Source organism: Prinia subflava, chromosome 2 (genome assembly GCF_021018805.1).
Source record: "Prinia subflava isolate CZ2003 ecotype Zambia chromosome 2, Cam_Psub_1.2, whole genome shotgun sequence".
Taxonomy (NCBI): Eukaryota; Metazoa; Chordata; class Aves; order Passeriformes; family Cisticolidae; genus Prinia; species Prinia subflava.
In genome coordinates this window covers 84,018,214-84,042,938 of record NC_086248.1, presented here as the reverse complement: position 1 = coordinate 84,042,938, position 24,725 = coordinate 84,018,214, and the positions used below count along the sequence as shown (strand labels likewise).

The window sequence follows — 24,725 nt, the reverse complement described above, 5'->3', positions numbered from 1 at the left end:
TGGTTCAGCTGCAGAACTATTCAGTTGCACTTCATTCAGAGGAGCCCTTGCTCCCACAGAAGCACTGCAGGAGCTGTCAGTTTGGCAGCTACATGGCTCCACATGAGCTCTGAGCAATGTTAAAGCAGTACAGTGCTGTCTAAAAGCCATGTGCAAGGAGGAGCAGCTAATTGTCTTTGTATGAAAGGATTGACTCTGGACAGCCTGCCAGCTATAGAATCCATGCACGTCATTTCCTAAAGCATCTGCACTCCTCCCTTGGAGGCCCATCACTTAATTGAAGAGAATGGAAAAAACAGTTCAAATCTCTCCAGGAACAACAGGTAAGGGGATGTCTTCTAATGGTTGAATCAGATTTGAACTGACCAAGAACTTCTCTGGAGTATCTCTTGTTTAGATGACACCCAAGCTGCCTGCACTACAGACCAGCTATTTTGGTGGTTACACAGTTTGGCAGTAGTCTAATGATGGATACTGTATTTGGAACAAATTTTCTTGAGAGCTGCCAGAGAACTGCTCGATTATCAGTTAAGTGGGTAATACCAATCTCTCATGATTTTCAGCAAACCAGTAAAAACTCGACTGCCTAAACGTAACAAGCCCGCTAACTGCTGCAATCACACAGAGCTGTACACATAAGATACATTTTAGCAATGTCCAGCCTCCTAAGCAAGAAAAACAAAATAACAAACACTATAAGGTCTTTTTTACCAGTAGGGAGTGAACAGAACACTTACTGAGGAATAAAACCTTTAGCACTGTATCCATTCTCCAGTCTAGCAGAGCCCTTTTACTTTAATGAGGTTGGTCTGCCTTTCTCCCAGGAGGAATGGCCATGGGTATATGAAATGAGCCAGCCTGCATCTTTGGGGTGCCCGGGGACACAGCAACGTGGAAAAGACCCACAATGTCTGGGGAGCACAAGAGACAGAAAATGAGGAGGGGCATCTTCAGTTGCTTTTGTGTCAAAGGCTCAACTAAACACAGCCCCAGCAGCAGCAGCCCCTGATGAGGATGATGTACTTGTAAAACATTTACATTTTCAGCAGGATGTTTCCAATTAAACTCAATTGGTTTGTTCACCTGCTGGGAGTGACTGCTCTGCACCTCATCTCCTGCTTCTACTTGAGCACAGAGGATGCAACTGCCGGGGCTACCACAAAGCACTGTGTTCCTTTTGTGCACTGACAGTAATTGAGAAAATGGATGGCAGCAGCCTGTTTTGTGTTTGCTACTGTTCTAGGAAGTGCTTTATTTTATTTTTTTTCCCCTTTTTCCTCCAGAGCATCCGAGGTTTTACAGCCCTTTTAAAGAGCCGGAGGGGACTGACAGGGCTTTGTGTAGTTTCCTGACTGTAGGACATGAGGATTGATGCTGGTATCAAACCCCTCAGGTCCAAGGAAGGTACCTGTACAGATCCTGACTACGATCAGATCACAAGGCAAAGGATGGTATTGAAGTATACCATGATTGGTAGTGCAAGACAGAACAGCCAGCTGTCACTAAACACTTCTTAACCTGTTTTATGAGCACAGCCTGACTCAAACATTTTAAGAAAGGGTTTTATTGATACTGTGTTATATTGTCTGAGGCATTTATGGTTTTGCCCAGAAAGGTCTGAGACAACCAGACCTTCAGAGAAAGCTGCTAAAACTGTGTGGACAGTCAGCAGGACTTCTGGCTTCCCACTGCTGTCCTAGGCTCCCTTTCTGCATGTTTAAGGAGCGAGCAGTTGTCAGTGAGATGTAAGTCATACCTCAAAAGAATACTTGAATGTAATGGCCTTGTTGTATTGCGGCATTGCCCTGCTGTGAAATGAGAAAAATGCATTTACTGTGCTGAGGCAGCAGGTCAGCATCCCAAATGTTCTCCCCTCCAACAAGCTCACTGGGTCAGAATAATTCTGTTTTGGATTGTACAGGACAGTCTCCTGGGTAACACGCTTCACAGCAAGGCTTGGGGGGAACACGCCCTTGAACGCAAGGCAGTCAATGAGATTTATAATTACTGTGTTTTATAACCTCGCTCATTCAGGCAGGGAAGGATGCTGCTGAAGGGAGCTCAGACAAGAGAAATCATCAATCTGCAGCTACGTAAATAACTGTTGTTAATGTGATTTGAATCCCAGATGGCAGAAGGCGCTCTTTTGTCCACTCTGCTGTCCAGAGCCACACGAAAAATGCACACATTAGTTTTAAACTCAGGTGGCTGTAGGACGTGGAACTCTGACTTCAGCTACCCTCTGCCAGACAAGGAGATGTAAAATCCACTCTGTATCACTGAAATCTGACTGCATTAAGCAAGGTCTTGGCTCAAGGCCAGGTCCCAGCTGTCCCTGCAGTGATAATGACCACTCTCCCCGGGGCTGCTGGGCACAGGCAGAATCCAGCTGCATTTACACACATGCAAACATAAATTGTTTGAACATGGTGGTGTTAATGCTTCTGGGATGGCAAACTGAACCTATAGATGTCTCATCAACAGCGAGTCCCACACAGAATGCATTTTATTTTTGGAAAAGCCTAGAGGTAAAAAAAAAATAAAAATCTCCTGGTACAGTTTATCTGATGCTTTGTTTTTGAGTGTCCTTGATGCATAACAGCATGCTATCATCTCTAAAGATTAAAAACAATCCCTTCTTATTGCTCTGCTGGGTATTTTCAAAGAAATTCATGCACAGATGAAAACAAATAAAAACAATGCCCAGTGGCTCTGAAGAGATCCTGGGCCTCCAGTTTCAAGTAGTCTGGAGACAATTTTAAACAAACACAGACCTACTAAATCCTTAGCTACAGCTCCAGTGAGGACATGCAGCCAAAACTCCAGCAGCTTTAAAAGGGCGAGGCTGGTTGAGGATTTTCACCATCATCTCCATTTTGTGGTTTTTAGGGTATAGCTTAACTAAGATCTAGAGTTTATCACATGCAACTCTGGATTTTCATTATTTCTTAAACTGGAGCTTCAAGTTAAATAACAACACCTTTGCTCAGGCTTGGTTTAAACAAAAATTCAGAGTAACCAGGTTGGTTTTCATGATGTTAAAGTCTGGGGGTTTTGATGGACTATGGCAAGGGTGGAGAAAGTCACCCTCTTAACATCAGTGCAGGACTGGGGCCCGAAATGACTGAATTAAGCACAGTGTAAACTGAGAGGGCCTCAGGCACTGACGAAGGAACAGTTCAGCTCGCTTCAGTTAACATGTCTTTTGCTTTTACCCACTTGGCTTCATTGTTCTGAGGATCTGGCCCAGTACAAGAATGAAATCCCACCCCCAGCCCCTGTTCTGCTTCCAGCATTTGCTGCTGGCTATCTCTGATGGACAGCTGCAGGAATTTCTTAAGCAGAAATCTATGTGATACTGCTGCACTTCAGAAAGTCTGAAAATAGACTTTTTTCTTTTTCTTCACTCCTGCTTCTGCACTAGCTTTGCTCAGAGTGGAAAGCACTTTGCCAAGGTATACTTGAGTGTTTGGCTTTTAATGGCTGAGGAAAATCATTCACAAAATCACCTGTGAAGCAAAATACCTCCAGATGGAACTAGTGTAAGATGCTTGGGCCAAACACAGGAAGCCGAGTACGTGAATATTGATGTAGAGGTGTTTGTGGTAAGGAGGAGAACAGAGATAATGCTGAACATGACACTGTGCTCTCTTGATGACAAAGAGCCCCACAGTGCAGTGTATTACAATGTACAGAAAGGAGGACACAGCAGGTCATGTTCAGATTATACCTGCTGCACACTTTCATTGCACCTTTAGAAAATCTCTCATTTATTTCTAAATTAACCTTATACCTTATACACTGCTCACCTACTTTACTGCAGTTGAAATTCCTCTGCTTTTAAGTCTGTATGCTGTCTGGGTGTTGAAACCCCCCTCATGTTTTTGGACAGTAATATAAAAAATGCTCCCATGGCCCTCCCTCACCCTCTTTAAGGCATTAGACTCGTTGCTTATCTGTGTTTGTTAACCTTGGCCATCCCCTTTGCCTTGCTGTGAGGCCAGTGCTGCTGACCTCACTGCTGTTAGTTGCTGCTTGTGGTGTAAAAGCACTACCAGCAGCATTTAAGATGTACAGCACTGCAGAGAGGCAGGTACTTTCAAGGCTTCTTTACCTCTTCTACTTTGGATGGGGATTACTGGAAGCACAGTGGCTTTGGTCTGGGAGAGGTAGTTTTATCTTGTCCCTGGTTTACCTCTTGAAGTTTTCCCAGTATGCTGGGGGAGTTGTGGAACCATCAGATTCCTGTGTTGCATGCAGTGAGGGACAGCACAGTTATGTCCAAGCACAGTTATTTAGGGTTGTCAAAACTCTTTGCAGCAGTCCCAGTCACCTGGGGAAGGGGATGGCATCCCCACCCACAGCTGTTTCTTTAACTCCTGTCCTTGAAAAAAGCCTCTCAAGCCCAGGTAAGTGTTAAAGGCATGCTATAGACTTTTCTTCTGTGCCCCAAGTATTGGGATATTCTGCCATAGCTACCTAAAAGCCATCATAATTCCTTTTAATTTGGTATCCATCTATGGTATCTGAGCAAAGGGAGTCTCTCCTAAAGGGAGCTCTCTTCTAATAGGAGATGGGGAGAAGCAGTCCTGGTTCTTCCCAAACTGTGACAGGCTCTATGACCACTGAGATGGAAAAAGTTTGCAAATCGTCTAGTTCAAAGTATGCAAAAATAGCAGGGCTGCAATTCCAACAAGGCTGCTCTTCTGCCCCTGTTTGATGACAGCTTGTGAGAGTAAAAATGAATTGTGCAAGACTATTGAGACCTAATCTATTGTAGAATTTTAGTTGAATGAATTTGATTTGAAAGGATTTGTGCTACATGTATATATCATGACTTGTCATTGCTGCCTGCACTGACACTACATTATGTGAGCATTCTTATTCCAGAGACTAGCTGCATTGATAAAATCACTTAGTACAGCTGACCAAGCTAAAAATAAATATATAAAAAACAGGCTGCCTTTTGGCTCAAGGATCTCACATATACGCCATTTTTACTTTGTGATGCTGCTATTTTCGATGCTGCTATTTTATATTTTCTGGCTTGGGAAAGCTAATTTCAAACAATGGGTTTGTTGCAAATTACTTCCTTTGATTGTTCTTCCTTCACTATTCAAAGTAGGAGAAAAGTTAAAATGATACATGCTTCAAATTAGTCTGATTTGCTGTGTCAGCCAGCAAATAATATATATATAATACAGAATTTCTCAGAGAACACAAAACCTATGAGCTAAGGATGTTTTCTAATCACTAGTGATTATGATGGGGTTAAAAAAAATAATTTCAAGTTGCAGAAATGTGAAATTAACACCGATCTCTAATACTTTACAACCATTTATCATTAGTGGAAAGCAGTCCTGAGCTTTCAAGGTTGCTTGGTCAACATATTTGTTGTATTCCAGGAACAGCAAGGAATGCCAAGGTAAGGGTTTCTGCTCCTGAAGCCCGGAATTCTCCAGGGCTTATGCATTTTACTGGCCTCTCTCTACATTTATTTACTTTTCTTGCTCTCAAGGCAAGACACTTTTCAGGCAAACAAGGTACCAAATGGTCCATGAACCCAGTGCTGACGATACTGCAGGCAATTTTGCTCTTAATGTGCATGAAATATGTGCAGAATCTCTTACTCTCACTGAAGTCATAAGGAGAACTGGTATCCACTGCAGAAGCCTGTCCTGAACTATCCCCATGTAAATAATCTCAATTCAGGAAAGATTTAAAGCCTGTGGGGTCTGGCTGTGTGTTAGCAAATCTATAAGCTCTCCTACAACATCAAGCTTTGAGCCTCACAATGCAGTAAGGGACTCTACAGGACTTTAGAAATGCTTCACTGTGGCATTTATTTAATGTGACCTAGCTTCATTTGTCTGTATTAGTCACTCCTGTGCTCTGCTGAGCTGCAAGTGACAGCCTCAAAGACAAAATAACTCTGCTGGCCAATCTGCCACAAAAATTACTATAGAAAGTAATTATATGAAGTACAGTGACATCTTCAGAAGCTCTATCTACTTTGCTAGATGCAAGGGAATAATACTACTCTCAATCCCATTAGAAGTGCCAAACCTGCTCACCATTAACTGCTTTGGGAAACACTGGCCAGGGGAGTTATTTACATAAGGATGAAGATAATCTTTCTCTACATTTAAAAAAATTGCCACAATCTCAGAGCAGCTTGAGAATTTATTTTTGATACAATTCATGGTTTGTCCTTCACTACCAATTTGGTTTAGCCAGGTTGGTATGTTATGCCAAATGTGCTGAACAAGTGCTGCATTTCACTTTGCAAGGCAAGAGAGGCAGAGGAGAGACCTGTACATGAGGGAGAGGTTTGACTGCAGAGTTGAATGATGGTGGTGACAGGGTTGAGTGTTTAGGGTGAGAGTCAGGGGGAAGGCCAGCATGGCAGATATCCTGGTGGGAGTCTGTTATGGGCCACGCAATCAGGATGAAGAGGCAGACAGAATATTCTATAAGCAACTGGAAGATTAAATCTTACAATCACTAGCCCTCAATCTTGTGAGGGACTTCAACCTACCAGATGCCCACTGCAAATACAACATAGCAGACAGGAAAAAGTCTAGGAGTTCCTGCAGTAAGACTCCTGGGGTTGTTCAGACTGGAGGAATGGATGCTCTGATAAGACCTGATCACTCTCAACAACTACCTGAAAGAAGGATGGAGCCAGGTGTCTCTTCTCCTGAGTAACAAGTGATAGGATGAGAGAAGTGGCCTCAAGTGGTGCCAGGGCAGGTTTGGGTCAGATACTAGGAAGAAATTCTTTAACAAAAGGGTTGCCAAGCATTGGAAGAGGCTGCCCAAAGATGTAGTGGAGTCACCATCCCTGGATATATTTAAAAGATGTGTGACTGTAGCACTCAGGGACAGGGTTTAGTGGTGGACTTGGCAGAGCTGGGGTAATGGTTGGACACAGTGATATCAGAGGTCTGCCAACCTAAATGATTCCATAGTTCAGCTGTGTTCTGCCTCTTTAGTGCTGGCTCATGTCATGTTCAATGCAGGTGTTAAAGTCTGCAAGACACTGTCTGACTTGACAGGCTGTGGAGAAGAAGAGGGACCTGTTGCTTGTAACACAAGGAGAGACAGAGACCACAGGAGTAAGTTTACCACTGAACAGCAACAGCACATGCTGTGCTTATCTATGGCACAGCAGCTTCCTCTGGCCCTCAGCAGGCCCAGACACACGAGAGCCAAGGCAAGGATGGCAGTCTCCCAGTGTGTCTCAGTATTTGGGTTACACGGTGAGGTTTTGGTAGTGTGGGGGCTAAAGGGTGGCTCAGGTCAACTCACCACACTCCATTTCAGCACTGCCCTCACTCAGCCTGGCACTCCACTCACTTCAAGATCACTAACTGCTTACAAACAAAGCTTCGCTCTTTCAGCAAACAAGACTCCTCCCTCCTGCCCTCACCTGGCTAGTTCTGCAAGGAAAGTCTTTGGAATCTGGCTCACGCTTTCTTACTTTGCTCTATCCTGGGGCACAGCCCACTTCCCAAAAAGCCTTGGGGACCTGTCCTCTTCCCAAAGCACCAGACTCCAGCCACTCAAGTTTCCTCAGGTGATGGAGGAGATGCTCTTTCCATTTAGGGTTTCATAACCAAATCTGAGCCTGCTAAAACCAGCTGACACTATGCTTTGTGCAGCTCTGATGTACACAAATACGTGTGTGTACACAGACACACACACAATGACACAATGTAAGCTGTGGCCCTGCTGTAGGCAACAGAGGATAACAGAACCATTCTAACAGCTCACCAGGTTATGAACAAACAGCAAAAGCATAAAATCACATCAGAGAGCCTCCTACCAAAGATGTCCTCCTCCAACAGCTTTCCAATGACTAGTGCATTCCCAAAAGGCCTAACTTGTAAGAAACCCCCAAACCTAAGCACTGTGTGGTTTCTGATAGGAAAGGCACTGTGAGTTACTGAGAAATTCGGTTGTCATACCAAAATCTTGCATAACTCAGAGATGGCAGCTCTATATCTTATTTAAGCATTGAACAAACTTGATTTTCTACTTATTCTGAGTATAAAGGTTTTACTTGCTGTAAGTGGTCATTATGTGTGATTTGCCTCAGGCCCTTAACAACACAGGTCTTGCTTGTTGTTTCTGTGCCCCAGTCTCCCCGCAGCTTTAGGAGGAGCTGCATTTGCTGAATAGTGACATTTTGCACATGGGATGTAATAACCTCATGCAATTCTACAGGCTGGATACCAACTGGAGAGAAGTAGCTCTGCAGACAAGGACTTGGGGATGCTGGTAGACAAGAGTGAGCACAAGCCAGCACAGCACCCATGCAGTTCCCAAGGCTAATGGCTTACTGTGCTGAATTAGGTAATGCACCACAGCAGACTGAAATTAGGTATTTATTTCTATTTGGTTCACATCTGGAGTGCTCTCACCAGTTTTGGGTTCCTCAGTGATGAAAAGATGATGACAAACTGGAAGGACGGGTGAAGAGCCACTGAGATGGCTGGGGAGCCATGATATTATCAAGAATTTGAGATAGGAACATATATTCAGCCTTTCCCTCTGCAGGCTAAGGACAGATTCAAATGCCATCTTCAGTTATCTAATGGGTGACTGAAAGAAAGATAGGACCAAACTTTCCTGAGAGGTGCTCAGTTGCAATAGATTAAGGTTAAGGCAAGGAAAATTCTGGTTAAGCAGCTATTAGGAAAAAGTTCTTCACAAGGAGTATGCAGCACTAGAACTTGTGCACAGACAGGTGGTGGAATAGCCATCCTTGGAAATAGTCAAGGCTCAACTGAACATAGCCCTGAGCTACCTATATCAAATACAGATATTTGAAGCTGACCCCACTGTGAGCAGGAGGTGGGACCAGATGACCTCTACTGGAAAGATCCTTTCTCACCTGAATTCTTCTATGATTCTAATGTGCCTCATGACATGTGTGCTAAGATATTAAGAGCACTTAATATATCATCACTGGTGTCTGGTATCAGCAACACTTTCATCAGCTGGAACACTGCCGAGCTGACTCAAATACTGTACATCTTGTCTAAATGCAATTAAAAAAGGCACGTGGCAGCTTCTGTGTATCTCAATTAGCCTTGTACCATGCACACTGACATTCAGAATTATCTGAGTTGGGGGTCTGTTCCCCACTCAGTTCAGAGTTTATGTGGAGCTTACCTGGTTCATTGTAAATCTTACTGAGGCTCCCAAAATAAGGCTCAGAGTCACATTAACCCTTCAGAGTCACATTAACCACAGTTTAGATTTTGAGGGATCAGAGCAAAGCCCACGCAGTGCAAACCTAACAAATCAAACCCTAAAAGATTAATGTCCCTGCATAAAGCAGCAAACCTCACACAGAACTCCACAGACCTGCCTCTTTTATTGCTCTGCTCTTAGGATGAAAGAGGAGCAACAGGGCAGTGACGTCTCTCCACAGTGGTATCTATTATTCTAATGCTGAGTGCTAGCTCCTACCACCCCTGTAATCTTGTTTGGGAAGTTCTGCTACAGCATTTACATTCTTATCTTTGTTTAGTCAATGCTGTCAAATAAAAGCATAAACAAATAAACTCCACTGTACAGCTTGGCAGTACTGAGATGCTGCCATTTCTGTTCCAGTTGATTTTTATTTGCAGCTTCTTATGCTGGTGACAATCTCAGCAGGTACAGCCAGGTAAGCAATGCAACTGAAAACTGATGTTTTTATGAGTCTGCCCTTTTTATTCAAATGCTGAGCAGGTCAACACAAGCAAAGGGAGAACTGGGCTAATTATGAAAACATCAAAGCAGTAATTTCTCTGAAACAAGTCAATGTATTTTAACTAATTTCCTGCCTTAGGCCATGCACTAGGAGATACTCAACTGCCTCATGTGATATAATTTAAAGAGGTATGTGATCTACACAAATATAGGCACCCTCTTTAATTGCACAGTCTCTCTGTACCTTCAGGGGAAGAACAGAGGGAGATTTCCACAAGGCAGTGCAGAGCAGTAGCTTAACAAAAGGGGCTCTGCCCCAGCGCTGGAGAATCCCTCTCTCTGGACAACAGGTAGAAAGAACAACCAACACATCTACCTAAGCCAAAGGCTGAGAGCCAGGCAATGTGAATTTTCCCCACATAAATCAAAACTTCAGACTCTCAGAAGCAAAGAGGAAGTATAGAAGTCCACTGTTTTGTTTATGCCTTACACAGCCAATGGCTATTAAGTGAAGCATTACCTATCCGACTTCCAAAAATACTAGTAATGAGGACTGGCTTAGGCAAACATTATATTTGGCAATGCCAGGGAACTGCAAGACTCCAGAGAGTAACCCCAAGGCAGAGATGCTCCAGCCTGCTTCTGATTAAGAAACTCCCAGTTGGTATGTTGAGCCCAATGGCTGTCTCCAGTCCATGCCTTTCCAGGTGGAAGAAAGGATTGGCTAACTGCTCATAAATCTCCCCACTGAAAGCTGATTAGCTTGAAAATCCCCTGTTGTTCTGTCAGGAAGCCATAGAGGAGAGGTGCAAATCCATTAAATTACATCTGGCAGACACACTTCTAAGAATACACGGCCTTTGGTGATACATGGAAACTACCATGTTATACCTTCAGACAGCTCATATGAGTAACTCTTTCCAAATTACCATTCTTGCCATCTAATTCTCATTAGACTCACTCAACTGTTCTGTTAATGTTGTATTTTTCCTCCCAAGGGATTAACATTGATTTTTTTTTGTCTTGAGCGCACACAGCAAGGTCATACCGTTTCCTACAGGGTGGATTCATTCAATAAAGAACTGCACTATTAAACCCAACTTGATGTTATTGTCAATACAGCTGAGCTGCCACAATGCTGTTTAAGAGAATTTCCAGGCAACTCTCCTGAGTCCAACTACATCCATCATTCCACCTCACAACACACTAGACACTTGACAACTCATTAAAAATATATATAAAAAATGAAAGTCAGGGCTGCATCCCAGGGAAGCCCCATTAACACTCAAACTCCACCTCTAATTAAAAAAATAATAAACAGCAAAATAATAACAAAATGCTTCTGGGAATAGAAGTTCTTCAGCAGAAAATGATAACAGGAAGGCAGGACAGCAGGTAGGCCTGCAAAACACTTTTAGCTGGATATTCTGCATTTCAGGTCACAGGTTAAGTGCATTATATGAATCCAGTCACTGGTGGGCTGGGCTAGGCAGCCTGAATAGGCAACCACTAATTTGGGTTTGGTAAAGTCCTGCTTTTGGGATGATCCAGTCCTTCATAACTTGATCAAGCTGCAGTATCAGATTGTTCTTCCCATTTCATGACCTAGAAGGCTGCTTCAGAACCTCTCTGCACCAATTGCTGGGAACCCTCTTCAATCTGCAGCAGCAACTTGGAGCAGACAAAGCCGCCTCCTCTGATGCAGCTTTCCTCTCCCCACAGCATTCCCTCTTTGTTTCCACACGTATCTGCAGAGAGCAGATGTATCCCTTCCCAGCCTTTGTTTTACTGTCCTGACAAGTCAAGCTCTGTCTTGCCCATCCCTGATAATCACAGGCCTTTCATTTCCCTGTGGCTTCCCCCCTGCACTCCATCTTTTTCCAGGCAGGGATTCTCTCAACTACTTTGGCAAAACTGTAGACAGGAGTCACATTAGCAATATTAAACAGCAGCTCATTGATAGACTAGAGCTTCATGGAAGCGTGAGGAACGACAAGAGGAAAGGAGCAAGAGGAGTGTTTTCAGCATATAAAAATGCACTATTTTAGATGTCACAAAGAGCAAACAGGAAATGTATAGTAAGTTCCTGCCTCAAGAGCTGAGTTTTCTAAAGGGCTGAAGACTTCCTCCCAATTTCGTGGTCCTGGATTGTCTGTTCTGTTGCTTTAAGATACTCCCTCAACATCACTGGAACAAGCTTCTGTCCTAAATGCACTTAAGATTCTTAGTGAATTTTACCTTTCTTTGATAAAATAGCAAATAAATAGCATTGAAAAAGCCATCAGGGCAAATCAAGGTTGGGTTCATGTCCTGAAGAGATCTACAAGGTGGAGAGAGATGAAAAAGGAAGAAATATCCTACGGAACAGCTAATGGAAGAAGAAAAAAGCAATTTTAACTGTGTCTGAATGGCCAATGCTTTAACTTGGTATTTTTAAAGTAAGCAGCAGTCTATGCTTTTTTTCTGTCTCTTCTGTTCCTTCCAATTCTTTTCCTTCCCCTTCTCTCTAATGCACCTATATATCACCATCTGCCTGTTCTTCAAATGTACTGGAGAATTGCAGTGCATTGAGCAGAAAAAGAAGTAGTGAGAAAAATTGTTCAGGGCATATAGGGACTTACTCACATCAAGGGAAAACTTATGGGGTGGGCTGAAACGTTTAAATGTTTTGTACTATCAGAGCAGTCCAAAAATATCCGGCCGGATATTAGGACTTAGCAAATTCACCCTTGCAGTGTTTTCTTGTGCACTCCATATTAGGTAGACCTAAGAGAGTCCCAGCATCTGTAGTTCTCAAAGCTGCAGCACAGAAGACGTCACTGGTCTTCCTTTGGGTGGCTCGAATCTCCTGTTGACTGTCACTATTACTTACTTAAGGAAGGAAAAGGGGAAAAAAAAGGCACTTTGTTCAAGGTTGCTCCATATTTGGAACTGCTTGTAATGACTGTTATTCTAATGCTGCTTCTACCGTTAAGTCTGTCATCTGTCCCTTAAAAATCCAAACCCTTTCTCACCAGGGAAACACTGCAGAACTGTACTGGTACAAGGATGTTCTGCTGGTACTGCATTTGCAGAGCAGAAGGATACACTCACTGCCAGAGAAAGGAAGCACCCTCCCTCCCCCTGCAAAAAGCTATTTTTTGCAGGCGTTGTCATATCTTATCCCCAGGAAGAGGAGAGGGCTGGGCTAGAAAGTCGTCAGAGTCACATTTGCTTGTTTTACTCTGTCCTGTAACAATGTATCAATACAGCTCAGGGCACGGCACTACACACTGGCACAGCAGATAGCCCTAATGAAAACAAATCCTTGGTAGAGGAAGAAAGAGTTGCAGATCTGCCTCCTAAATCCCACTCCCGCCGCAATAATGTTTTCATCACTGCTTTACACTTAGGGACACAAGGGTACTCAAAGCTGTAAAGCACATCATTTGTGCTGAACAGTTGCAGTGCTTTGTCCAAAATAATTTGTGGTCCAAGATCCCACATGAATAAAGGCATCTAGACATACAATTAGAATAAATAAGATTTCGCGCTTACAGTGTGTCTGTCATCTGAAAGTATGTGCAGATATTAATTAAGCTGCACAAACCCCAGATGAAGTAGATTAGTAGCTTCATCCCTGTGTTACAGAGGTTTAGAGTAAAGTGTGACACATAATCAGAGCTGAGAGTGCAGCAGGGCTGGCTGTCCCAGCGACGGTGAGAGCCAGGGCTCCACCTCCTCTCCAGCCTCTCCACTGAATTGCCTTCAATGGAAAATGACTGAGTTGCAGCTCTTTGCTCTCTGGATGAGAAAGGCACACCCTGTTGCACAAGAGTAGCGAAGCCCCAGCCTGAAGTGCTTTGATAAACACCAGGAAACGGTGCTGAGTTTGGGAAGACAAACCTGGAGCTCGCTGGCTCTCATACATTTGGTTTGGGTGCTGTGTGTCTCTCTCTGAGACACCCAGAGATGCCCTCTGCAGCAGCACTCTCCCAGCCCTGACAGCACAGCTCGTGGCTTCTTGGAGGATATGCTATAGGGAGCATCTGAAGTACTTTAATATGCAGTATTGGTTTGTATATTTCTTTTTCTATGCATCTTTTCTATAACTCATAAGCCACACCAACCTAGGATCACACAGACAGAATGTAATAAAAAACTGTAGTCAATACATACTTTCAAACCTTAAAATAACCCTCTCTTGAAGCAGTTTTTACATTCTCTTTTACATTTTATGTCAGACACCATACAAAAATATTCAAAGTAATGAATGCAAAGTATATGTGTATTAAGGAAAAAACTTCCAGACCCTTAGAAAGTATTAGTAGTAAATCTTCAGTGGCTTTGTATGTTAAAGAAAAATTAAAAAATTATTTTGTAGGCATTACCTACTGAAATTCAAGTTCTTACGACAGCAGTTTCTCAAAGATTTCCCTTAAGTAGTAGCTGTGATGATGAGAACTATTTCCCAGTATCACACAAGTAGTACAACTGTCCAATTCCTCAAAATTGCCCAGTCCTTAACTCTGCTACCTTTGCCTGAACAGGAGTGAGGGGAGCAGCATCTCATGCAGCCAGGAAGAAATCTCTCCAGAACAGACAAAACCAGGTCATTTGCTGTGTCTCTCTAGATACAATTATCCACCTAATTACACTTAGGACAAACGCACAGTTGTCCTAACAACTGGGGGATGCATTTTAATTGTGATGTTCAGTTCTCTCTATACAAATATAAAAAACTGAGCAAGAAACGTCACTAGAAAATTGAAAAGGACCACAGCGTACCTATCTATAAAATAGGCAGCAAACTGGGTAAACTACAGGCACAAAGCAGCTCCTTAGAAGATAAATAACTCTATTAATGTGAAGACTATGCTCTTTCGTTCTCATATTTAAGCACAGAAAGCATTCTAATTTCAGTTTTCAAGGTAAAAATGGTTTTAATTAGCATCCTAGCTACCTTACAAAGACATACAGACCTTGGTATGATGGAGCCATGATAATTTACCCATGCAGAGAATCTGCCCTGTGATTTATACCATTACTGCATGGCAGCATGAAACAAATCCCCAAGGAAGTAACGCATGTCATCCTTGAAAATATTAAGCAATCAAGCCATGTTTTATTATGTGAATGGATGCCTTTGAAAACAAGGATGCATGCACCATACTGTGAGGTAAAATGAAATAAATGAACAGAAATAATTCATTTCCATGTACTAATCAGTAGAAACTGTAGTCTTCAAATTACCCTGATGCTACCAAATGCGAGTCTGGAGACAATAGGTTGACTCTTCTACTAAAATGAACATGAAATTGCATCCTAAATACACAATGAAGGCCAAATTAAACAGTCCAAGACCTTGCAAAGGCTTTTTATTTTTATTCAGCCCTTGCACCCCACTGAACAATTAAGAGTAGAAGATTTAAATAAAGCATCATATAGTTTTTAAATGCTCAAATCTAATCAAGAGCAATGCACTTATCTTGGGCAAAAGGAACATAATCTATTAAAAAATCTGTTCTCAATCAAGCCCTTCAGCTTCTAGCATTAGCAGCAGAGCAAGATTTGTGTTCTGCCAGCTGAAAGGATGTCTCTGGCAAGCAAAATGAAGTGTGTATATATATCTATCTAGCAAAGACTAGAACTGCACACTTGCTGGCTGTGTTGTACTCACAGACTGGGACACTGACATCTCTGCAAGGACCTGAGGCAGGTATTAGCTACTGCTATCATATATATAACCACGCATTTATCAGAGATGCTGACCATTCAGAAAATAAAATCCAGCCCCTACAGGCATGAGGAGATAAAAACAGAGCTTTGAAAAGAAAACAAGGTTAATACAAAACAGCTGAAATAGAACACTATTTCTGTTATTTCTATGAAAATGTATATAGATATAATTATGTGAGTAAAAGACCAAGGGGTGGAGAAGGTTTTTTTTGAACACTGAATCTACAACCCTGCCTTTGAAGCTAAGCTATTTTTCTGTAAGTGCATTATTTGCTCATTGTAAAAAGAACAATAAGAAGTTCAGAGAGAGGTAACAGCAATAATGAAAGGAATAGAACTGCTTCAGTGACAGATACCTGCAAAATCAGTAGTGGGAAGGGGATGAATAAGAATCAGCAGTAAGTTATGTCTTCCAAAGTGAGAGTAAGGTGCACCAGTGTGGCTAAGAAGAGCTGCATCAAGAACATAGAGAATTTGGTAGTTCTCTATGTACAGCAGAAAAGAGAGCGGTGGGTCTCCTTGCTAAAGGGTGTTGTGGATGATGAAAGCTCTAACACAGGCTCAAGACAAGTTCATGAAGGAGAAATCCACTGGGAATTACTAAGCAAGTAGAATCTACCTCTACTTTGGGGTGTCCCCAAGCTAAGTTCTAACCTTAGAAGTACCACGTATGCCTGCCCTCACCTCATTCTTTCCTAGGCACTTCTTTGCTGCTGGTAGTGAGGAGTAGTTGAACCTCTGGCCTGACCTGATACAGTCATGCCAATGTTATATTTAGTATCTACTTGCAGAAAAAAATCCTGGTAATAGCTTCAGATTCCCTTTGCCGGGGGATGGCTGGATGAAACACAGCTTTGCAGAAAAGGACTTGGGGAACTGGCCATGGGCCAGCAATGTGCCCTTGCAGCAAAGGCAGCTCACAGTACCCTGGGCTGCATTAGGAAGAGTGTTGCCAAAAGGTTCAACGAGTCCATCCTGCCCCTCTACTCAGCACTAGGTGAGGCCACATCTGGAATACTGTGTCCAGTTCTGGGCTCCTCAGTACAAGGAAGACATGGACATACTGGAGAGAGTCCAGGGCATCAAGATCATCAAGGGACTGGAGCATCTGTCATACAAGGAGAAGCTGAGAGCCGGGACTGTTCAGCCTTGTAGAAGAGAAGGGAGACCTTATCAGTACAGTTAAATATCTGATGGTAAGGTGTAAAGAAGTGGAACCTCTTGGAACTTCTCAGGGATATCCAGTGACTGGACAGGCACAAATTGAAACAGGGGAAATTCCATTTAAACATTACTAAAAGCTTTATTTATTGTAAGGGTGATCAAACACTGGAAGAGATTGCACAGAGATTGTTCCACCCTTGGAGAGTCAAACCGCAGCCGGACATGGCCCTGGTACCCTGCTCTAAGCTGAACCTGTTAAGGAGGGAGTCGGGGTTGAACTACAAAATCTCCCAAGATCCCTTCCAACCTCAACCATTCTGTGATTCTGGTATGTGGGTAACACATCCCCAGTGGCATTTACCACAAAGAACTTCTACAGTAACCACCAGGCTTTCCTGTGGAAAGGCTACAATCTACACTGACCTTCAAAAACGATGGTCACCAAATAGCCTACAGTCAATCTGTTGGCCCAGCTTAGGTGACTTAAATGCAGTTTGTTTTTTCAGTTTCAGTTGGAGAGTACTCTGTGACTGTGAACCCTTCCTGCATGGCAGCCAATCTTATGTTTCATGGTGCAGATGACAGCCAAAGAACAATTCTCATGATTACCACAACCTCTGTTAGCTGTATGTTATTTTTGATTTCGTTATGGAGCAAATCAAATATGTGTTCACAAGATCGTGTTTTCTACCCAGTCATGTGGTCACAACAAAACACATTATGAACAGGGATACATTATGAACAAACCCCAGCATATTGTTCATTCTGTTTTGCTATCAAGGATAGGGATGAGGTAGTGCAGACAGCTACACGGCATTCTGATACCAACCTTATGGCCCTTGCCCCAACCTTCAAGAGAAGTATGGAATCATTACAGTTTTTCACTGCATTCAGTAATATCCAAGTATGAGTCAAGCATTTTTTTTTTGCTTTGTTTGGTATTTTTTATTGTTTTCATTAAATCTGGCACAGTAATGGAGATGAGGGTGCCCATTTCCTTCCCTGTCAAACATGGTTCTTGCTCTTCTTCCCTGAACTAAAATGTGTTAAGAATTGCTATGTGAGATACATGCTGGGCAGGAGTCTTCCAAATATCTCAGCATGTTTTCAGTTTAACTTGCAATATCACATATAGGGCTTTTCAACTCAAATCCAACATGCTGGCATTGATTTTGTCCTCTTCTGAATCAAAAGTGAGAATGGTACTGAATGCACTGTGGCTGGGAACTAACAAATTTCAGTGTCCTTCTCTAGTTACATACAGGTAGGTGGATTTGTGTATTGCTTTTAAGGGAGGTGTCATCTGCCCCAGCTTATATTTTCTGACTCGGTTGGGCACATGTCAGTTTTGTTATCGCCATCCCAAAGCTGTGTATTGCATGATGTTATATAACCAAATTTGGTACATACTGAAAGAAGCCATAATTGTTTGATTGTAGAAATGTGCTGTCAGAGGTCACAGTCTAAGATATGGAGACATGGACTAAGCCCTTATTTCCAGACCAGCAAAGACCCCTGCTCAGTAGAAACTCCATCAGCCCCCAGGAGGGAGAAATGCTCTACAACCCTTGCTAGAAGGCCCCAGAAGGAGCCTGTGAAAAGGAAGAAGAAAGAGATAGAGCTGCTCTAGTAAAGGAAGGGATGACAGAAATTTTTGAGATGGAATCAGGAGCAATGTTGAAAAAGAACCCTAGCAAGTTGTATTTATTAAATAAACTATGGCCTCACAGGATGCACAGCTTTTAGGGGCCAACCCAAGCTAATTGCTTCTGGCAGCAAACAGCTATCTAACCAAAGGACTAGCTACTCACCTCACCAGGATTATGCGTCAAATAGCCCCGAAAACTGATTCTGTGTGTCTTTTCCAAATGAAAACAAAATTCCTCAACAAATATACTTCCTTAGAGTAGGTATTAGCCAGTAGTGCATTCCTGATACAGGTTTAAGGATCCTGTGACATCACTCAGAAACTGCAAGTGTTACAGGAAGCAGCACAGCTGTGTGGTATTTTTGAAGTGCCTGTGGCTTCCCAACCACAGCATTGGACACCAAGTGCCAAAGGCCCCTGGGATGAAGCAGAGCATGGCACCCACCCCCTGGGACACACATCTGGCACTGCAGTGCTGCTGTGTGGTGCTGCTCTACCATGCAGCAGCGTGCTTTATATGGAAAGCATGCTGATTTGACAGCTACTGTAAACACCCCACAGTCACAGCAAAACACAGCCATTTTCAGCTGTGCAGAGAAACAGCTCGTGTGTATTATAGTGGCGACTCTACCCCGTGTAAAGGTAAAGTTACTGACACCCAATGGACTCATTCATTGCTAGATCTGTGCCCTTCATTTAAAGCCAGCAACAGTCTTCAGGTTGGAATTTTCCAAATATAGCTTTGACAACCCAGTTCCAAGAGCCCAGGGGAAGAGACATGACTACTTTGCTAATTGGTGCTGATACACCAGGGAGGCTCGGCACTGTCTACAGCAGAGTTTTCCCTTAAAGTGGACTAGGTCAGTTGGATGGCAATTGCACCGAGTCAAACAGTAATTCTCACACCAAGATCCTCTTTCTCTAAATTACTACATATCCAAAACAGTACTACTAGAGTGGGAAAACAATGTATTCAAACTGGGGGGACCAGCACTGAAACACGTGTGAATTTAATTCCAGCTGCCTGTGTATGTGTCTTGCTTCATTTCAAACTCCTTGGAACTAGCTCATAATCTGGTTTGCCTTCTTGCATAATCCAAGACATATATTTCTCTCTGGTAGGGGCCTGAACATACTGTGCTCAAGAACTTGTATTTTTATTAAAAGTACAGCTAGTACTTGGCTAATACATACATTTCAGAAAGACATTCAGTTTTCTTCTGATGGCCTCGAGGAGATTCAGAATTTGTCATATTATGTCCTCAATTGCACAAACCCACTCTTAAGTTCTCCATGGGGACAGTGTCTCATTCAGTGCACAGGACAAAATCACTTAGCTAGCAGCCATTCAATATTTTATTTTCGCCCTTTTTATTTGATGTATAGCCCTAAAAGCCTTGTTTACTGCACATTATTCCAGCTCTATTCTGAAGGCAGAATGATTAATTTCTTTATAGACTTTTCTATAGTGCTCATCAGATGCTTCTAACTTGTTATGTGCAATTTCCTAGCTTTTGGAAAAGCACACAAAGGAATGCCATTATGTGGCACCATGTAACTACTGCCATGATTCATATCAGCAGGGATACACCAGACCTTTGCTACATTAGCTAACAGGTGTGAACCACAGGCTGCCAGCAGGCCAAGTTAAAGGAGATGAGGTACATGCTTAAGCAAGTGATTTTCACTGGTATTTGCTGGCACCAGAATGGGAAGATTCAGAATCTTAAGGAGACTGAAGGACATGGAAAGGAAGTATTCCTACAGGTTCCTGCTCCTCTGTCATTCTCCTAAGACTGACGCCTTTAATTCATCCTTTCCAGCATGCCCACCCCTTCTATCCATGTGTCTTCTTATCTATCCAGTCTTACCTGGTGTTATCTATCTTGACCTATTTTCTATCTATCTGCATTTCTCTCACTTTTTTCAGTTTCTTTCCTCTTCCCTACTTGCTTACAGAGTGAGTCTCTGCACCCAAATTTCTCATCTTACTGTCTTTTTCAGCTCTTCTAAATTTTACATCCATCCCCTGACTAAAACATCATCATAGAATACTCTGAACTGGAAGGGACCCACAAAGATCATCTAGACCATCTCTTGGTCTCACACAAGACAGCCCCAAGAGTCACACCATGTGCTTCTGAGCGTTGTCCAAATGCTTCCTGAACTCTGGCAGGCCTGGTGCTGTGACCACTTCTCTGGGATTTCCATTCCAGTGCCCAACTATCCTCTGGGTGAAGAATCTTTGCTTAATATCCAACCTAACCCTCCCTGACACATCTTCAGGCCATTGCCTTGGGTTCCGTCACTGGTCACCACAGGGAAGAGATCAGTGCCTGCCCCTCCTGTTCCCATCATGAGGAAGTTGCAACTGCAATGAGCTCTGTCCTCAGTCGCCTCTTCTCCAGGCTGAACAGACCAAGTGCCCTCAGCTGCTCATCACATGGCTTCCCCTCATGATCCTTTGGTTGCCCTCCTTTGGACACTCCCTTATAGTTTAATATCCTTCTTACACTGTGGCACCCAGAGCTGCCCCCAGCACTGGAGGTGAGGCTGCCCCAGCTCAGAGCAGAGGGGACAATCCCCTCCCTTGCCCGTCTGGCCATGCTGTGCCTGGTGCCCCCAGGACAGGGCTGGCCCTCCTGGCTGCCAGGGCACTGCTGGCTCACATTCACCCTGTCACTGAGCAGGACCCCCAGGTCCCTTTCCATGGAGCAGCTTTCCAGCCTCCATGCCCCACGCTGTAGGCACACCAGGGTGGCCCTGGGACAGGTGCCCTCATGAACCCGTGCTGGCTGTGACCCATGACTGCACTTCCAGGTGTTTTTCAATACCTCCCAGCACAACATCTAGGATTTGACCAGGCACTGAAGGGAGACTGACAGGCTGCCAGCTACAAGGGTCATTCCTCTTGCCCTTCTTGAAAATTACTGGAGTTTGAGGGGAATAAGCATTCACAGACTCCATAAAACTTTCATAAATACTTCTCTACAAAACGTATATGTGTTTTTTAACCGTTACAACTTGGATGACCTAGGAAAGATTTTTTCAGGGATGGTAAAAAGCACATGCATGTGTTACCCATTCCTGACAAAACCTGGAGACATTAAGGCACAGTAGAGAAGATATTGTAGAAGCTTTTAAGGTCTCTTCTTTAGCCTCCTTTTCAGAAAGAGCAAAGCCATGTTGGGATGACATTTTCTGAGGTAAACTGGGCCAGAACATCTGGGATGTGTACCTTGGAAACTTTTAGTCCAAGTTACTATAGTTTCAGAAAATTGCAAGCATCTGAAATGTGAAGACACAGAATGTGGTTATGTCCATAAAATAAGACAAAAATGAGAGCGATTAGTATCATGTTGGCATCTAATTTGATGGTTTCTCTGGTATCAGCAACTTCTCTTAAATTATGACAGAGCAAAGAACATGATTCCATCTAGCTAGGTTTTTACTGAGTGAATTTGTAAAGGCTCTATTACAACAACAAAGTAATATTATTGCCCCATATAAGCCTGACATGTCTAGCAGTCTTGTAATGTTCTCCTGACAAGAACCAGCTATTCATTTGCTATTTTTGTACTCAACATTTATTATTACCAAATATCTTGCCCTTTGCTTGTAGGTTCTACTATTTTCTCTAATTATAACTTCACTTAACATTTGATCTCCTGTACACTGATACCTCTTCAGTTTTGGAGTTGCCAGCAAACCTCATCAGGACCAAATTTATGGCAAGAGATACAAATATGCTAGCAAAAACATAAAGCAGTCACATGGATATAGAATTCCTTTAAAAATTAAGTTAGTCAAGACAAACTTCTAAAATCCCAGAGAGACCTGGTAAGGGCTACAGTTAACAAGAAACACCATTGATGAAATATGATTAAATGTTCTGATTTCACAAGAGGAGTGGGTTTTGGTCTTCCACAAAGCTCCCTGTACCATTATTATTCTAATTAAGCTCTAGGCCCTGTGTCTGGAAAACAGTTTGTTTTCGGCTTGGTGCCACAGAAAAAGAATACTCGCTGCGTAGGAGTGTTACCAAAAAAACCCCACAAATGTGGAGTCACTGCCCCTGCACAAGACTGGAACTCAGTTGCAGCTTACAACAGTAACAGATTCATTTTACTGTAAACTCATAGTTTATCTTGATTTTAGCAGATACGAGAAACCAGCCCAAGTTTTACAAATCCCATATCTATCTAGTTATTTAGTTCAGATCTTTCAAACTAAATAAGCAGTGCACTGCTTATTTAAAATGCATAAAGTAGGAAAAGCAGCAAAGACAAAGCATTGAACTGACTTCCAAAAGTATCAGCCTTTGTCAACTAAAATATTTACTTCTGACACAAGTCCTAATTAGTTAAAAACATTCAATCCAGTCTTAAAATAGAGGTTCAAACTACCCAATTTATTCTTGGAACAGTCACTTGCTCTCAGGATTAGGAAGACAATGGCATCCAGAGCAAGCATGAGCCCTCTCCCCTCATTACAGTTAATCAGGAACATAAATACTATAATGGAGCTGAGCCCCTGCAAACTCACCAGGCTGTGCATAATTTCCACTCCAGCTGGATTCACTGTGAGCGCTTCATCATACAATTGCTTAGCCTCCTCCAAATTGCCTTTCATCTCTGCAAGCCTCCCACGCATGTACAGTACAGCATGAGATGTGGGGAAAAGACTAGCTGCCTCCTGGGTACAAAAGCCTGCTTCTTTGAGATGCTGCTGTTCCAGGAAGAGTTCAGCTGAAGGAAAAACAAAACACCAAGCCATGAAAATAAAGCAAAAAACCACCCTGCCATTAGATGAAACGAAGCAGAGACCTTTCTTTATATTAATTATATATCATCTGACTTAAGCATATTAAAACATGAGGCCATGATCCTGCACAATGCTTAGCACTATGTTTAGTGCTTATTATCATGACTGGATTCACTGAATGTATCTTTTCCTAATGCCAAGGGACCTATACAGATGGTTATGGACACCTTTGGGTGGTGTCCTGACGGAGGAATCCTGAAGGATTCCTCCATTGGGAAAGTAAATAATGCTGAACTGAGGTCTAAGAAGCAGGGACTGGTAGCTACTTGGAGTCATCGCAGGTATTTCCAAATAATCTGCGGGAGAAAAAGGAACAGAATAAGCCATCATTGTCTACTGAGAACTTCAAAAATGTCAGAATAATAGGACACTATTACACTGTCTGAGCTGGACATTAGATAACTTACTTAGGAGAGTATTTTCCCATTTAAAAAGATGATTGGAAGTGTTTTTCTCTGCTTATTTGGCAAGTTTATGAGACAACTGTCTCTTAATTTTTCAGAGACTGTTAAAATCAAAAGGCTCTTATAATATAGACTTATTTATATTGTGTATTCACCCATTAAAATCCTCATACATTACCAAAAAACAAAATACAGCTCTTGGAAGAGACCACTCACTTTCTTAAACTATCAGCAACCATCTTAGTGGTTTTCTTAGAAAAAAATATGCAACAGGCACACTTACATGTTTGAATGTCAACTTGTTAATAAAATAATTTCTCATGACAAATTTTGTAACATATCTCATGGTTGAACTTCAACACTTCTCAGGATTTGGACTAGATGATTGTTGGACTGGATGATTGTTGCAGGTCCCTTCCAACTGAAATATTCTATTCTAATTCTAGATTTATTAGATATTAAATTCTTTCAAAAGGTCAAAAGTGATACCCAGTTTTCACTGCGACATGTAATTGAAAAGGGAAACTGTTTTTTTATACATACATATACACAAATACATAACATGTCTGTAGATAAAATAACTCTTCATACAGCAGTCATTGCTCTTTGATCCATAACCTGTATTCTACATGTTCTCACTGCAAAACCTCAGCGTCTCCTTTTTTTTTTTTTTAACTGATGTCATGCAGTAAGTATTGACAATTCAAGAGTCCAATTCAAAATTACTAATTCAGGCTCCAGATTTAGAAAAACCATTCTGAAATTAGACACAACCTTAAATGTCCTGACTTTTTAAGGCAGTGAATATTCTGAGGAAGTCTCTGTGAGGGGGGAAATTAGAGTGAAAATTCCCCTTGAATAGCTTTGAAATTCAGCAATTTCAAAACACTGGGAAACCCAGATGACTGTGAGGACTTGGCATGGTGATGTGGAGCTTGCTAGAGGTGAGCAGGGAAGCATCTCAAAGGCAGTCCCCTGCCTGACGATGGGAAAGCTCCACCTTGGCCTATCTGACATGAGACTGGGATCACAAATGGCATGTCTGCTGGCACACCAAAAATGATTCTGTAGTCAAGTGACAGCATGGCCGAACACCCTTCCACTTCTGAGGTGATTCTCAGAGAAGAAGGGTGAGACACTGTCGAGAAAATGCTTGAATATTTCTCAGCCATCCCTAGGTTGCGGTACAAGATAAATGTCATTCTTCAAGGCTGTCAACATGAGCAAAATATTAGTTCCTTCAGGAGAGTTATACTCTTTCA

At 42.5% G+C, this 24,725-nt stretch overlaps 1 protein-coding gene across 3 annotated transcripts in view; it reads right to left on the bottom strand.

The window, feature by feature from the left end:
* Positions 1-24,725, bottom strand: part of TTC7A (tetratricopeptide repeat domain 7A) — a 170,062-nt gene that overhangs the window by 18,501 nt on the left and 126,836 nt on the right. For all 3 annotated transcript variants that reach the window (XM_063390825.1, XM_063390826.1, XM_063390827.1), the window contains one exon: positions 22,781-22,983. In XM_063390825.1, the coding sequence (XP_063246895.1) occupies positions 22,781-22,983 (203 nt within the window). The remainder of the gene's footprint in view (positions 1-22,780; positions 22,984-24,725) is intronic.